This window comes from Meriones unguiculatus, chromosome 1, assembly GCF_030254825.1.
Source record: "Meriones unguiculatus strain TT.TT164.6M chromosome 1, Bangor_MerUng_6.1, whole genome shotgun sequence".
Classification (NCBI taxonomy): Eukaryota; Metazoa; Chordata; class Mammalia; order Rodentia; family Muridae; genus Meriones; species Meriones unguiculatus.
Genome location: NC_083349.1, coordinates 133,870,480 through 133,887,913, shown reverse-complemented (window position 1 = coordinate 133,887,913; position 17,434 = coordinate 133,870,480). Strand labels below are relative to the sequence as shown.

Genomic DNA, 17,434 nt, shown 5'->3' with positions numbered 1-17,434 from the left:
TTTTTTTAAGAAACTATGCTACATAAGCCTAAGTGCACTATTGAATAAGTTACTTATGTGAATAGATAGACAGAATATGTGACAAGAGTTAACAGGACAGGAGTTAAAATGGTCTTATAGGCAGGCTTACACTGAATAGGAGACAGGGAAAGCACTGTTCCATGCATATGCTGATGAAGCAGCTCATTCTAAGTTTTACAACAACCACTAAAATACTAATAGTTACAAAACAGAAAGAAAATTTACCAGCTGAAAAGCCATTTGTGCTACTAAAATAAAATAATAAATATTAGATAGCTAACGAGAGAGAGAGAGAATTTTTTTTGAAAAGCAAGAAATGAAGCCAGAAGAGCAGCATATGAAAAACATATGCCCCACACCTTGGGGCCACCAAGTACAGTACTGAACATTTCAGATAGGGAATTAGGGAATATATAACCTGTCTGAGCTTTGCTATAAGTACTCATCTCTACATAACAGGCAGCAAAAGCCATTACTATAAAATAAACAGTAGCAACACCGTAATAGTAAGGAAGATTCTAGAAAATGTACAACTTTTATGTCATTTTTTAATATACTGCTGATTAATCACTCTAATCTCCAAATAGTATTTTAACTACTAAAAACCTGTTTAAAATACAAGTCAAAATTTTAAAAGTACTTACCATCCATATGACATATTGATTAATATAATCAGGATCACTGAGTTGATTTATTAATGGAAGAAGAATTCCTCGTGCAAGGATTTCCTAAAATTAAATTTAAAAATAGCTAAATTTAGCATCTTCTCAAATCTAACACAGTGGTTTCTTGAAAAAACAATGAGAGTGGGGATACACATGAAATACAGAATCACAGCGGCCTTATTAGAATGGTGAGCTATCATCCCCACATCAAAATAGATGAGATAAAATTACCAATACCAACTAAAACGCATCTCTATAACAACGAGAGGGAAATTTAAGAAATAACAATAAAAGGATACTTCTGGAATATTAGTACTTATGTGAATTTTTAAAAAGCAAAATAATAAAGACATCTTTAAATGCAAGCATCTATGTTAGACTTATGTAAAAAGAAAAAGCGAAGATACACAACAATTTCAGATTTGTTTCCTTCAAGTGATGAGAGGAACAAGTACTGGATAGTGTTGGCACTAGTGAAGTCTGGGTATCTGGGACTCAAATGTCTCCGCTATCTAAGTATTCTCACAATAAAAAATGTGGAAAACAATTTATAAAACCTACTCACATCTGCTAGAGAGAGTCCCATTCTTTGCAGGGTTTAGGCCCTCATCTAATAACTCTGCCCTCCCTCTAAGAACTGATGAACCTATGAAGTGAGCCCTGATCCTTCCAGTTGAAAGCTTTTTCACTTCCAAGTTTAAAACACATCTGCTTGTTTGGGTTTAGTCAATGGGAGATTTTGGCATCAGTTAGGGTCTGTCTTATCTTCTGGGAATTGACAGTCCCAGTAGTGAAGAAGAAAAGAAAGGGGTTTTGGAGGGAAAGCCGCCAACACTGATGATACTCATGGAGTTCATATAGCAAAAACTCTGGCCTACCCATGGAACAAAACTAAGAGACCAGTTTCATTCTGCAGCCAAAGGTGACACCTCTTCATAGTAAATGGTTTCATTAAAATTAGTCCAAATACATTTACTTCCAGTCTTAGTTCCATTTCTTGTTGCTATAATAAAGCTGCTTAACAAAACTGACTTAGACCAGAAAGGAGAGGAGAACCTCCCCTATCAGTGGACTTGGGGAGTGGCATGCATGCAGAGGGAGGAGGGAGGGTGGGATTGGGAGGGGAGGAGGGAGGGGCTTATGGGGGGATGCGGAATGAATAAAGTGTAATTGATGAAAAAAAAAAAACACATCTGCACCTGTATTTACAATATTGTCTCTTAGTATTCTTTGTTACTTTACCTCTTACTTTTCTCTGATACTGTAGCGCTGCCTAGCAACCCTCTGTGCATAAGTATGATTCCTCAACTCACCTAGTTACTTATCTTGTAATATATTCACCACTCCTCCAAGCTATTTAAGTCCAACATGGGCATTCACTTGCATGAATGGAAATGAAAGCCTAAGAATTTAGAACTGATACTACTGACAGAGATATTTTTAGCAGGTATTAGCCATTCCTTAATGACGGTGATATCTAAAGTTATCGTAATTCATTTCTTGAGAATACTGGTAACGCTAACAATATAATATTCGCTTTATTAAGTAAAAGACAATTGATTCTCTTAGCAGACCACTAAAGTAACAACATCACTTGTTTTCATCTATCCATACATACATATACATACAAACACAGAAGGAGAGAGAGAGAAATCTGTCTTTTTTTAAAAGAAACATTGTATCATCCTGCATGGGTAAACAGTGTCACTGACAACCACTGCCCCATAATGAAACAGTATTTTTAACAAGCAGTAATGTAGGCACCAGTAAGTTGTAGACTCTGAGATTCTTTACAGTTCTGCATTATGAAAAATGGATCATTTCAAAGTCAGCTTTAGCTTCTCACTTTTTATTTTCTTGTTTTGCTTGTGAACAGAAGCTGGCCTTAAACCTAGTGTATAGCTGAGATGAGCTTGAATCCCTAATCCTCCTGCCTCAGCCTCCTAACTCTTGGGAATATGGGCACGAGGCCCCACAGCAGGTTCTAATGTCTTTAAAAACATTAAATTTAAATAATTTAATTTATACAAATTAAATTAAAAAATAAAAATAAAAAATATCTCTTCAAATTTTAAAATGTACTTCATAAGAAAATAAAAAATCAATTCCCCAAATCAATTTTCCAGAGTTTCTTTTCAAAATGAGAAAACAACAGATTGGAAATAACTGTCAATTAATGTTTATTAATTAACATGATCAGTGAATCTGCCTTAAAAAAGTACTTTGATCTTCTAATTCTCCTCATAAAATGTATGGCTTGACAAGGGTCACAAGACTCTATTGTTTCCCTGCAGTCCAGGGGACTTATCTTTATCCTCAACCAAATTCTAGCTGGTTACTTGAACGCTCTTTCAAATTAGACCGCAACTTTTTTTCATCACTGAGGCACACATTTTAGCAATAATCCAACCACAAGTGCTGGAGTGCCTCACCATCAATATCTAATCAAATTTCTCATCCTCACATCTTTCATATACTTCTGTCATAGTTAGCCTCAGCTATCAACTTGATATAAACTTAAGACTCACTAAGTAAGGTCAACTAAAAACCTACCCAAATCAGACTGGCCTGTGGCCATGTCTGTAGGGCATTTCTTAATGCCACTTGATGTAGGGGGGCACAGCGCCCATGGGCAGTGACATCACTAAACAGGTCAGCCCGCCTATCAAAGCACAGTGAGCTGGCATGCTGGAGAGAATGTGGGGTAAAGGAGGCACTCATCCACTGCTGGTTGAGGTGTAAACTTGCACAGTCACTATGTAAGTCAGTGTGGTACTATCTCAAGAAACTGGGACTAGATCGACCTCAAGATCCAACCATATCACTCTAGCATGTACACTGAAAGGATGCTACGCAGTACTGCAGAGACACTAGCTCATCATGTTTGCTGCTGTATAGTCAAAATAGTCAGAAACTGGAAACCAACTAGAGAAGCACTAATAGAAGAATGGGTAATGAAAACGTAATGTTCAACCCACTGATCACCACTCTATTTCATGATTATACATTTCCATTTCTTTTTCCTATACTCAGACCTAGTTCTGGTTCTATAATGAAGCGTTATTTTCCTTACTTAAACCGTTACTGAATATAATTCCTATTTGGAACTTCACCATACCAAATGGGTTTTCTTTAATACTGTATGTCATAAGGATATAAATAAAAGTCACATCATACAAAACCTGCAGAGGGAACCTCTTGCTTGATGCCTATATTATATTCACTGGGATATTTTTTAAAAAAGGCTAAACTTCCAGGCTGGAGAGATGGCTCAGAGGGGAAGAGCACTGGCTGTTCTTCCGAAAGGTCCTGAGTTCAATTCCCAACAACCACATGGTGGCTCATAACCATCTATAATGTGATCTGGTGCCCTCTTCTGGGCTGCAGGCACACAACAGAATACGGTGTAAATAATAAATAAATCCTTTAAAAAAAAAAAAAAAGGCCAAACTTCAAACATGATACAGAATCAAGACTAAAACTTTCCTTTTTGACGTTGGAGATTTTTTCTTTTTTTCTTTTTTAAATTAATTTTTTGTTAATTACAATTTATTCATTTTGTATCCCAGATGTAGCCCCTTCCCCATTCCCTTCCAATACCACCCTCACTCCCTCTTCTTTTCCCATGCCCCTCCCCCAGGACACTGATAGGGGAGGTCATCCTCCCCTTCCATCTGACCCTACCCTATCAGGTCTCATCAGGACTGTCTGCACTGTCTTCTTCTGTAGCCTGGTAAGGCTGCCCTCCCACAGGGGGAAGTAATCAAAGAGCCAGCCACCGAGTTCTTGTCAGAGACAGCCCCTGTTCGAACCCCTTACTAGGGGACCCATTTGGAGACTGAACTGCCATGGGCTACATCTGTGCAAGGGTTCTAGGTTATCTCCATGCATGGACCTTGGTTGGAGTATCAGTCTCAGAAAAGGCCCCTGGACAGAGATTTCTTGGTTCTGTTGCTCTCTTTGTGGAGCACCTGTCCCCTCCAGGTCTTTCTATCTCCACCTCCTTTCATAAGATTCCCTGCACTCTGCCCAAAGTTTGGCTAGAAGTCTCAGCTTCTGCTTTAATAACCTGCAGGGTAGAGTCTTTCAGAGGCCCTCTGAACAGGACCACAGACAAGAACAGGCTCCTGTCCTATTCCCTGTTTTGCCCCTCTTTGAAAGTCCATCCTGTTTGCCTTTCTGAATGAGGATTGAGCATCTTACCCAGAGTCCTCCTGATTAGCTTCTTTAGATGTACAGATTTTAGTATGTTTAACATATTATATGTCTAATATCCACTTATAAGTGAGTGTGTGTCTTTCTGCTTCTGGGATACCTCACTCAGGATGATCTCTTCCAGTTTCCACCATTTACCTGAAAATTTCATGATTTCCTTGATTTTTATCACTGAGTAGTATTCCATTGTGTAGATGTACTACAATTTCTACATCCATTCCTCAACTGAGGGGCATCTGGGCTGTTTCCAGCTTCTGGCTATTACAAATAAAGCTGTTACAAACATGGCTGAGGCAGATGTCCTTGTTGTATACTTGAGCATCTCTTGAGCATCTTTTGGAGATATGCCTAGGAGTGGTACAGCTCGATTTTTAGGAAGCGCTATTCCTAATTGTCTGAGAAAGTGGCAGATTGATTTCCAAAGTGGTTTTATGAGTTTACATTCCCACCAGCAGTGGAGGAGGGTTTCCCTTTCTCCACATCCTCTAACATGTGTTGTCACTTGAGTTTTTGATCTTAGCTTTTCTGATGGGTGTAAGGTGAAATCTCAGGGTCCTTTTGATTTTGCATTTCCCTGATGACTAAAGATGATGAGCATTTCTTTAAGTGTTTCTCTGCTATTCGATATTCCTCTATTGAGAATTCTGTTTATCTCTGTATCCCATTTTTAAATTGGATTACTTGATTTGTTGCTTGAGTTCTTCATATAGTCTGGATTTTAGCCTTCTGTCAGATATAGGGTAGGTGAAGATCCTTTCTCTCTGTGTGCTATTATGTTGTTTTGATGACAGTGTCCTTCGCTTTATAGAAGCTTTTCAGTTTCAAGAGGCTGCCCACTCTCTCCATATCTCTTTAACATAGTATTGGAAGTCCTAGCTAGAGCAATAAAACAACTAAGGGAGATCAAAGGGATACAAATCGAAAGAAGTCAACCACAGTACTGAAAGTCCTAGCTAGTGCACTAAGACAACTAAGGGAGATCAAGGGGATACAAATCAAAAGAAGTCAAAGTATCACTATTCACAGGAGATATGAGAGTATACATGAACGACCCCAAAAATTCAAACAGAGAACTCCTTCAGCTGATAAACATCTTCAGCAAAGTGGCTGGATACAAAATTAACTTACAAAAATCAGTAGCCCTCATGTATACAAAAGATAAAAGGGTCAAGAAAGAAATTATGGAAACTACACCTTTCACAATAGCCACAAATAACATAAAGGGGAGAGGTGACGCTAACCAAACAAGGGGAAGACCTGTTTGAAAAAGAACTTCAAGTCTCTGAAGAAAGAAATTGAAGAAGATATCAGAAGATGGGAAGATCCCCCATGCTCATGGATAGGTAGGATTAACATAGTAAAAATGGCCATCCTGCCAAAAGCAATCTATGGATTTAATGCAATTCCCTTCAAAATACTAACACAATTCTTGACAGACCTTGAAGGAAAAATTCTCAATTTCATATGGAAAAACAAAAAACCCCAGAATTGTTAAAACAATCCTGTACAACAAGAAATTGTCTGGATGTATCTCCATCCCTGAACTCAAGCTGTACTATAGAGCAATAGCAATAAAAACTGAATGGGATTGGCATCGACCCAGAATGGTGAATCAATGAAATTGAAAAGAAGACCCAGAAATAACCCTAAATACCTAAGGATATTTGATATTTGACAAAGAAGCCAAAACCATACGATGGAAAAAAGAAAGCATCTTCAACAAATGGCGCTGGTCTAACTGGATGGAGAAAAATGCAAATAGATCCATATTTATCACCTTGCACAAAACTAAAGTCCAAGTGGATCAAAGTCCTCAACATAAAACCAGAAACACTAAATCTGTTAGAAGAGAAAGTGGGGAAGAGCCCTGACCTCATTGGCACAGGAGGCAACTTCCTGAACAGAACACCAACAGCACAGACTCTAAGATCAACAATCAATAAATGGGACCTCACGAAACTGAAAAGCTTCTGTAAGACAAAGGTTTTTTATTTTTTCCTTCTTATGTGATCATATACCTATCAGTCTGCCACATGATGAATCATGAATGTGGATACTCTCAGCATCTTAAAGAGAACACTGATTGCCCTGGAATGTGGTTACAGGTAGTTAAGAGCAACCTGATAGGGGGCTAGGAGCTGAACTCTGGTCTTCTATAAGAGCAGCAAGTGTTCTTAACCAGGAAACCAGCTATTCAGCCCTAGCACTTTCATTTTGGACACTAAAGGCTCTGCCCTGCGGACTATCAAAGCAGACGCTGAGACTCATGGCCAACTGTTGGGCATTATGCATGGAATCTTATGTAAGAAGTGAGAAATAGTAAGATCTGGAGAGGACAGGAACCCCACAAGGAGAGCAACAGAATCAGAAAATTTGACACAGGGGTCTTCCCTGAGACTCATACTCCAACCAAGTACCATGCATGGAGATAACTTAGAACCCCTGCACAGATGTAGCCCATGGCAGTTTAGTGTCCAAGAGGGTTCCATAGTAATGGGAAGAGGGACTGCCTCTGACATAATCTGATTGGTCTGCTCTTTGATCACCTCCCCCTGAGGGGGGGGGGCAGCCTTACCAGACCACAGAAGATGACAATGCAGCCACTCCTGATGAGATCTGATAGACTAAGATCAGAAGGAAGGAAAGGAGGACCTCCCCTATTAGTAGAATTGGGGAGGGGCATGCGTGAAGAAGGGGGAGGGAGGATGGGATCGGGAGGGGAGGAGGGAAGGGCTTATGTGGGGATACAAAGTGAATAAAGCGTAATTAATAAAAAATTTAAAAAAAGTTTAAAAGGTATCTGAGTTTATCAAGTAGCTATTTCATGTGAGGAGCTGATAAGAATAAGCTGGACTTTAGAAACAAAGTTTGACCTACAGACACAAAGGTAAAGCTCATCAGCATTTGGACAGGATTTAAAGCCAGAGAGTTGGCAAGAACAGGCCTTAGGACTAAAGAACTTAAATACTTAAAAATTAGGCAGAAGAGTTAAAACATAATGTACATCTGAGTCTAGTAAAAAGCATGCTGAGAGTTATTATCACCTTTAGTAATTAGTCCAATCACTGGGTTTTACATAAATAATTACTCTATCACATTCTCCCATCAAGACGTAACACTCATTTCTTATAACTGTCATGAACATACCTGTAAAATCAAGTTATACAGACGCTGAAATGTGTGATACTGACTAAATAACAGCACAGCAGCATAAAAGCACGGTTACAGAACTGTTGAGTAATTCAGAGGAAAGACTAAGATGATTATGAGTTTATGCTTTAGGCCAATGTACTTTCATTTAACCCATCTTACCAGGATATGTTCTTTTCTTAGCACTTGTAACCAGCAGTCAAAGACAAAATTTGCATTTACACAAAGTTTTACATAAAAAATTTAAATTAGAGGATACAATTCAAGGTCACTGTTCTCATCTTAGTCTTGTTCCAAACTAGGAAAAGCCAATTTCACTTTAAAGTTTCTTCCTAGAAATGTTACAACTATGTAACTTAATTTCTATAATGCCAAATTGTAAAAGCAAAGACATTTACAAAGTCTATCTCTCTTAGCTAAATGGTCCTCACAGAATGTCCTAAATCTCATAAGCTATCCAAGGCTATTTGGTTGTTCACCACAAACAAATGATGGTAAAGTCTCATTGCTGAAGACAGCATTTAGTCATGTCATCAGACAAGGAAGAGTTAAGCCTGTGCCCGACTAGAAGCTTCACCCCGAATGGCTAATGTTCATGGTACTGGAAGGTTTTTGGTGTACTGCCGGAGAAGGAAAGCAATAATCAGTAAGTATCGCCTAGCTACAAACCCTGAGACCTACAGCAAAGTGAGTTCCCTGTGAGATGCACTGGTACAATAAAGGCATAACTGCTACAGGTATCATCATCTACTTTATGACTATATTTAAGACTCCCTCCATGACACTGGAACCATACCTGACACTGGTAAAATGGCCAAGAACCTGAGAACAAATAGGGTCACAGGTTTGAAAGAAAACCTACGCTGTTCTTCAGCTAGAAGAACATAGCAATAATGTAACTCCCAATAACACAGTGCTAGATCTGTGCCTTACAGAACACAAACTAGAGAGGATTCTCATTGCAGTAAAATGGAATTAACACGGAGACCAACAACTGTATCGGATGCAGAGAGTGTCTTTGGGGTACTCAGTCCTAAAAGTGATATTGTCACCAAACACCTCCTCTCAGGGCTCAGGGAAATATGCAAACAAGAAAGCAACAGGATTTTAGGAACCAGAGCTTGGATGACTTCAAGGAAACATAATCTTCCAGCCACAGCAGGACTCACATATGAACTCAAAAACTGTGGCAGCAGACACAAAACCTGCACAGGTTCAAGAAAGACAGGACAAAGAGAAGGAAGTAGACACAGAGCCCCACCTCTAACCAAGAAGCTATATATAATAGATGCCATGGACAAAGAGAAAATCCATTTTCTCCCAATGATTCTCACTTAGTATACCAATCCCTTCAGCGAAGGCCCCATATCCAGTAGTAGTTACCAATACAAAATGAACCCATGCTATTTTATGGACTTTTGTTTTGTCTTACTGGACTTGTGCTAGTTTTCTGTGATTTTCCTTTCTGTGAGATTTTTCTGTGTTTCTTGTTTTTGAGAGAGACGCAAAAAGGAACATGAAGTAGGGTGGGTAGAAAGGTGGAGAGGGTCTCAGGGAGGAAACAATCAAAATATATATTGTACGGATTTTTTAAGTTTAAAAAAAGCCTACATATTATAATCAAAGACTAAAGCATCTAATTCTAAGGCAGTTCTCAAAAGTATTGGCCAATGACCTCTGGGGAATTCAGAAAAGGTCCACAAGGTCATTTCTCTCATTCAGTTACTAACTAGGCCCAACCATGCTTAGTTCATGAGATCGGATAAGATCAATATGCTCAGGTTGTAATATGGCCATAGATCCAAAGGTTTCCTCAAAGAATGAACTTGGTCAAAACTATTTTCACAAAGATATTTACCTTTTCATACTTAGTCTCTAACAAGCCTATACTAAAATTTTAAAGGTGGCATATCACTGCTCTATTAGCTAATGGAATAAATACTTACACACTCTTATGTTTTAAAATTTTGTTTTTGTTTTTATGGTATGTACATATTATAGACAATGAATCACATCTTTAGAAAGCTCCTTAATGCTTCAATAATTATGATGTTTAACTGAGTCTTGAGGCCAAAGATTTTGAGAACTACTGCTCTAAGTTCCTTTACATCATTATTTGGTATGAATTTACGCTTACCCTGACAAAGTATCGCATGATCTTGTTCTGGAAATCTCCAGGAGGTAGCAATAAATATAATAAAACCTCACACAAATCCCTTAGGAATCCTAAAAACAGAAAAAGTAGCCACAACAATATTAGAAAATCTAGAGTCTCTACCTACAATTAATATAAAAAAACATTTTTAAGATGGCTTGTATTCATAAGAGCTTCCTACTTTGCTACTAACATAACAGGGTTCAATAAGCCGCCTTCACTGTTCTCCAAATACTTACTACTCATTAATCAAACTCAAATCAGTTTGAACCAGACTTATTAATCATAAATTTTATTTTTTGTCTAAGACAGTTTTAAATGCACAATGTACTTTTATTATGCATTAATTACCCTTGCATACTGAGAGGGTACTTGTGCACATAAAGATGACTGTAAGAACTATTTCAGGACAACCCTTCTACAGTTTCAGCATGTAAGAACAATGTAGGCACATGCTCTGCTTGTCTACTGATGGAAGAAAGGTCGACTCAGAGGCAAAAACCTTACACCATTTTATGTGCTTGTTCTTTAACTATTATTTTATACAATGTTAATGAACTGGCAGTGAAAACCAAACTTAAAAATAAGCATAAACAGGAAAAAAGAAAAAAGGGAAAGAATAAAATAATATCAAAGGCAAGAAAACAGTTTGGCACATTCTCAAACTGAAGAAAAATCACTTCCAGAACTACTAGTTCCCCCTCATTGTTGTTCCCACATGGATATTTCTTGGAAAACAATTCAACAGCTAATCCCATTGGTAAAACACATTCAAAATAGTAAAGGCCAAATTGTGAAACTAAACCGAAATTTAAAAAACCTCTAACTAAAATTTTCTAATTTCTCATCAAGAGAAATTTTATTTAAACATCAAGAAACACTTATTCCAGTAAGTAGTCAAACAGATAAAATAGCACATAATAATCTAAATATTTTTATTTGAAATTAATCAGAAAAGGGTTTGGGATAACAGGTATACTCTCTGGGTAGAAAGAATAAATTGAAAAACAGAATTACTTTAGTTTTTAAAATTTAAATGTTCAGTTATTTAAAGTTACCCTTTAGGATGAGGAAAGAATGCAGAAGCTACCTTTAAGAACTACAATAAAATATCATTTTCTATGTGAGCTACCCTATGCAAGAGAAATGCCACTGTGGATCTGCTCTGCTAGCTTGTCTCTATCCGGTGACTGTTCTCAAAAGAGTTATATTGAAAATAAAACCTTCTTCATCTTTGGGAGAAGTGCACACTAGATCCCGGCAAACGTCCTTCTCCATTTCAACTTCAACTTCAAAAAAGGTTTCTACCAGATCCTCTGCTGTACCTAGAACAACAAGGAATAACTGAGAATTCACAGAAATAAAAGATTTTTAAAGCCTAACTATTAAGTGAAGAAAGTCCATACCTTTCACTTGATCATCTTTCTCTGTTCCTCTCTGTTGGGCCTTTCTGAATACTCGCAGGTGAGTGCCAAAATCATCTACAATGCGTGTAGTAAAATAAGGCTGCCAGTCTATTTCTTTAGACCTTACAGAAAAAATATTAAATCATTACATGAATGCTTCACAGAAATTTAAGTTTACTTTAGTCAAGGTGAGAGTCAGATCCCCTGGAGCTGAAGTTACAGCCATTGCAAGCGGTGAGTCATGGTGTCTAGAAGCAAAAGCCATTCTCTGCAAGAGCCACAGTTGCTCAGAACCCTGGGACACCCATGCAGCCCTTAATTATTTTTATATCTTAGATTTTATCACATAAAACTCAAGTATATCAGTCTTCTGACAGTACATTTCAATTAATGTCCAAAGGCATAAAAATCCAATTTAAATTCTAAAAATTGGTAAATATAGTAAAATCTAAGATAAGTTAAATCTGAAATAAGCCTGCCCATAGGTACATCATATAATTTCTTAGCCCAGATATAAAAACACTGGAGGGATTCAGAATGCTTCTATTTCTTAAGAGCGTTTCAGGCACTTCTTGATTTCTTCTGAATCCATTTTAAATTTTCCACTCTTTTTTTTAGTTACACAACCTATCTTCTGAAACCAAATGTCTACGGTAACTTATTTCTTTTTGTATACACTAGCACTGAAAACTACAACCGCTCAACAATGAGACATACAGAAGTGCTTGTCTAAAAGATGACGGTAAGCATAATATGTATAAAACCCTTTGGAATATAAAATGTTGAATATTGGTCCTATGAAATTACCTAGTACTAGATCGCAACAGCAACAAACCTCAAGAAGCATTTCAGTAACTAGTCAAAACAAATAGAAACAGTACACAACTCTACAAAAAACTTCAGGATCGTACCTAGGACAAACAGAAATAAAATATGCTCATGAAGATGCTTGTCAGTGAGAGAAGCAGCACGGTAAGAGCAGGACACAACACGAATTCATTAAGACCACTGACGACAATAAACAGTCAACAACTCGTGAGGATGTTTACTTGATGGCTCGTGCTGTAGACTTTTCAATTAGAGGCTTTGCACTCTAGCAAATGAACCAGTCTTAACAAACAAACAAGACACTGACTGAAGACTAGGACAGGTGAGTCAGGCAGACAAGATGCTCACTCTCTTTACTGTGGACACCAAGCTATAGCCAAGCACTCTGACCGCGTTATCAGTGGGCAGCACACAAGTGAATCTGCATACAACCCACACCTGAGCAGGGCTGCTAAGAGGAAATACAGAAGACTAATGACGACACTGAAACAGTACAGATTATTTTACAAAAAACTCATCTGTTAATTGTAAAGGCACAGCTACAGTTTGACATATATGAGAAGGCAGAAGAAACAAAACTTAACAGTGTCCCACACTTTAGGAGCTGAGAAAGAATCACCAGTCTCAGATAAAAGCACATGTTTAAGCACACAAATAAACCTGGCAGCAATATTATGACTCCACATAAACTCTAAAATAAAAATGTAAAGCCACAGTCACCAGAGTCCTCCCCATATGCCCTTACGTAATAAAATAAATCAAGCCCAGTCAGTCATGCTGACACACATGTACCCAAAGCAAGTGGAAGCTGAGAAATCTCAAGTCAGAGGCCAGCCTGGGACTGCACACTGAGCTGCAGACCAGCCTGGGCTACACAGTGATAGCCTGGCCTTAAAAACCTCTTAAAACCCAGCCCATGTGAGTACTTTCAGTTTTACAAAATACAGTGTACTTACTACAGGCACTAGCTAAATTACTTCATAAAAGGTTACTTCTAACAAGTTTGAAAGAAAAAATAATGTATAATCTTTCATATCTGTTTTCCTTTATAGAACAAGGTCATTTATTGCTGAATTTTTCAAATGACATAAAATTTGCCAAAATTAGAAGGCATTTCCAACCCATATCAATTCATTAGAACATCTGACATTAAAAATTAATAAAACTATCAAAGAATACAAGTATTTAACACATACAATCCAACATTTTAATCTATATTTCTATTTCACAAAATAGAAAAATGATGAGGGTGAAAAAAACAGTACACTATCTCTATTTTTACGTTCTTAAAATTATATGCAAATCTAACAGAATCTGGACTCCACAGACTTTCCTAGATTAAGAAGAACAACCATATTATTGCTTTCCGTTTACAAACAGAATACACTAAAAATATTTAATATCTGTCTCAAAAAAGCAGAAAACAGTTTAATAATGAAGTACTTTATAAAATGAGATATGAATATGAGTAAAAACCAGCCAGCTACACAGCTTCCTATGAGAACTCTCAATACCAATCACTGTCAGGCTACAGACAATGCCAGCTCCTTTCACTCAGTCAGTCTACAGCACTCCCCTGCCTGCTGCCCACTGCAGTAAAACCATGTGGATTACTACACGGAGTCTGACAACTAATACCGTCATGTTGTCACTGCTTATAAAGTAACACTCCTTAAACTTAAAAGAGCATACCTTCCATCACCCAAAAATAAAAATAATGTCCCCTAACCTAAAGAAACAAGTACATATGGCCCCAGCAGCTCATGTGTTTTGACAAAATGGCTGCAACAATAAGAAATGCATCTAGCTTTGAAACACGGTGACGGGATTTTTTACTTCAGCACAAGACCAAAGCCAAATGCGCTACTCTCTTCAAGTGTAACTCTGTGTGTCCTCATCTCTAGTCCAGTGGTCTAACCCGCAACACTATCCTGTCTCCAGGTCTCCACACTTATGCTCTCATAGCAACTCTCCACTCAGTTTCCCACACATGTCAATGTTGACTTCTTAAATACAGATAAACAAATAATAATTCAAAATGAAAGCTTTCCAACGCACACCCCTTAGTCCTACGGTCACACATGAATATATTCTCTCCAATCATGCACACCTAAACCCTTGCTTATTTCTTCTTTGCTGATTTCAGTTTCCTTCCTGTCAGTTCTGCACACTGGAAGGCTTTCACTGCGATTCTCATGCTTATATAGACTGACTCTTCAAATAGTCTAGGTGCCACTGTATAAACAAGTCCCTCCATGTTTCCATTTGCTCTCCCAGTTTCACCTCCACCACAGAGCTATGTCAAATGGCAATTCCATATGGTATACTTCACTACCTTTACCCACTCCACTGCTCTCAGATGAGACCAGGTTCTCCAGTCACATGTTCTGCTAACACCACACTGGACATTTTTCTCTTCCTTCCTTCTTTCTCTCTCTCTCCCTTTCTATCATTTTGTTTTTCAAGACAGGGTTTCACTGTGCAGCCTTGGCTGTGCTGGGACTCACTCTATAGACTGGGCTGGCCTCAAACTTACATAGATCCACCTGCCTCTGCCTCCCAAGTGCTGGGATTGAAGTCGTGCACCATCATTCTTATTGTACAACCTATAGTGAAATGTTTTCATTGCTAAAAGAAAAACAAATCTTAGGAAAGCAGACTTTCTTTTAATGTCTGTCTGCTTTATTTACAGTTGTACCCACAGTGCCTAAGTAATACATTCAGCATTGGTCCTCAACACTGTTAACAGGTGCCCAAAGAATGGCCATATGCAATACATAAGCACTAGTCTCTTTCTTCTTGAAGGTCTAAAACAGCCCTTATACTGAGAAGCTCTTTTTGCTCCCAAGCTACATGCCTTTAAAGGGCAAAGAATGTCACTAATCTATGGGCTGAGATTGCAAGGGATCAATCACTTTGCTTGTTCTATCAACTCTAAGCAATATGTAACTCATTACTAGTAACACAAAACAACACCAAAACTAATTACTTCTAGAAAAATATTAGCCTGGCACAGATACCCTTTATTAAAAACTCATCAAAGCATTAGCTCTGAAACATTCCAGGAACTGTCCTCTCTAAGGACACTTACAGATGTGTACATTTACCAACCAAACAATAGCCCTGCTCACCAAAATGTCTATTTAATGCACGGTAGCATCACATACAGGACTCAATTCTACACTGGGTTGCAAACTATGTGGACCACAGGTTCTGGTTTCCCAAAGGCCTTGTATCTCCACATGTACTGAGCACGGTCCTTAGGTGAGCACACACAAAGCACCAGGACCCATTTCATGATTGGTATGAAGAGCAAGAGTGGAAAGCTTTAATCAGACTCTAATAAAAGCAATAAATGAGCTTAGATTGCAATAAATGAGCTTAGATTAAAGAATATCATTCAAGGTACACAGTACGAAATATTAAAAAAAAAACTGAACTCCTGATGTTAACCATTTCAAAAAACAAGAGTTTTACTAAAATTCACCTGTGAAGTGAAACATTCACTCTCAACAAATATATATTAAAACTTTTTATAAAAACTAACACAGAATTCACAAATGGAAATTCAATAAAAACACAATATTTGAATATTCACTATTCTATCAGGTACTATTACATGTTAGTTTTAAGGTCACTTCCCAAACAATAGTGGAAGCGATGAGTTTATTTTCGAAGAGGTCAAGTGTGGTGGTGCACCCCTGCTGTACCAGCACTTGGGAGGTGGAAGAAGGGTCAGAGGTCAGCATCACTATCAGCTACACAGAGAGTCTGAAACTAGCCTGACACCAAGATGGCCCAGTGGATAAAAGCACCCTTTGCCCAGACTAGAGCTCAGTTCAGTCGACTACCCACATAGCTGAAAGAGAGACCTGACTGTTCTCCAACCTCCTGTTGCGTGTAAGGCGCACACGTGCACACCCACATCCACCCACATACATACACTAAATAAAAATTCAATCTAAATGAGACATCTGAATCACAGCCTCTTTCCCAAGGCTTGGGGATCACTGAAGTGGGAGCAGAACAGTCGTAAGATCAAGAGGAAGGCCTGCAGCTGCAGTATCTGCCTGACACGCCAGAGCGGCACACATGGACCCAAAGCCGTAGGGACAGTACCAGAGGACCTGCCAAGATTCAGCCAGCCAGTCTGGTTTGTAATTTTAAAAGAGAGTAAGAGAAGATAAAAAGTCATCTTAGATACCTTCATTACTGATCATCATATGTTTTATTTCCTATCTATGGCTATAGACCAAAATATCCAATTTTTAAAATGCAATTTTCTTCTTTAAATTTTTTTAATTAACTATATTCAACCATAAACTGAAAATGCAAAGATCACTGTTATATTTGCTATACTTAAAATGTCATTGTGTGTGTGTATATATATATATATATACACATATATATATATATATATATACACACACATATATATATACACATATATATAAACAATAGAGAGGGAGAAAGAGAGAGAGAGAGAGAGGTGTACAAATTTAGGTGAAAGTATGCAGTATATACTATTAGATACATTACCTATATACTTAATGTTTCTTAAAAGTCTTAATGGCAGAGTTGGAGAGACAGCTCAGCAGTTCAGAGCACTGACTGTTCTTCTAGAGGACCAGAGTTCAATTCCCAGCACCTACACAGCAGCTCACAATGGTCTGTAACCCCACTTTTAAGGTACTTGATGCACTTTTAGCCTCCTTGAAAGAGAGCAAGGATATGCCTGAACATTTCTTTAGTGGTGATATGCAATGGCTAGTAAGCATACAAGAGAATGCTCAACGCTAGCTTTCAAAGGAATGCAAGGCAAAACCACAGTGAAGTGCTATATCACTCCTACTAGGTAGCTCTAACCAATGGACAGTAACAACTGTTGACAAAGACAGAGAAAATACAGTTTCACACACTGCTAATGAAAATGTAACACAATGCAAACACTTCAAGGAAATTTGTATTTCCTCAAAATATTAAATATAAGTGAA

General features: G+C 37.9%; 1 protein-coding gene across 6 annotated transcripts in view; it reads right to left on the bottom strand.

Moving 5' to 3' along the window:
• Window positions 1-17,434, bottom strand: part of Snx13 (sorting nexin 13) — a 106,887-nt gene that overhangs the window by 47,970 nt on the left and 41,483 nt on the right. For all 6 annotated transcript variants that reach the window (XM_021653696.2, XM_060367133.1, XM_060367137.1 and 3 more), the window contains 4 exons: window positions 11,613-11,734; window positions 11,430-11,531; window positions 10,189-10,277; window positions 666-749 (listed from right to left, as the gene is read on the bottom strand). In XM_021653696.2, the coding sequence (XP_021509371.1) occupies window positions 666-749; window positions 10,189-10,277; window positions 11,430-11,531; window positions 11,613-11,734 (397 nt within the window). The remainder of the gene's footprint in view (window positions 1-665; window positions 750-10,188; window positions 10,278-11,429; window positions 11,532-11,612; window positions 11,735-17,434) is intronic.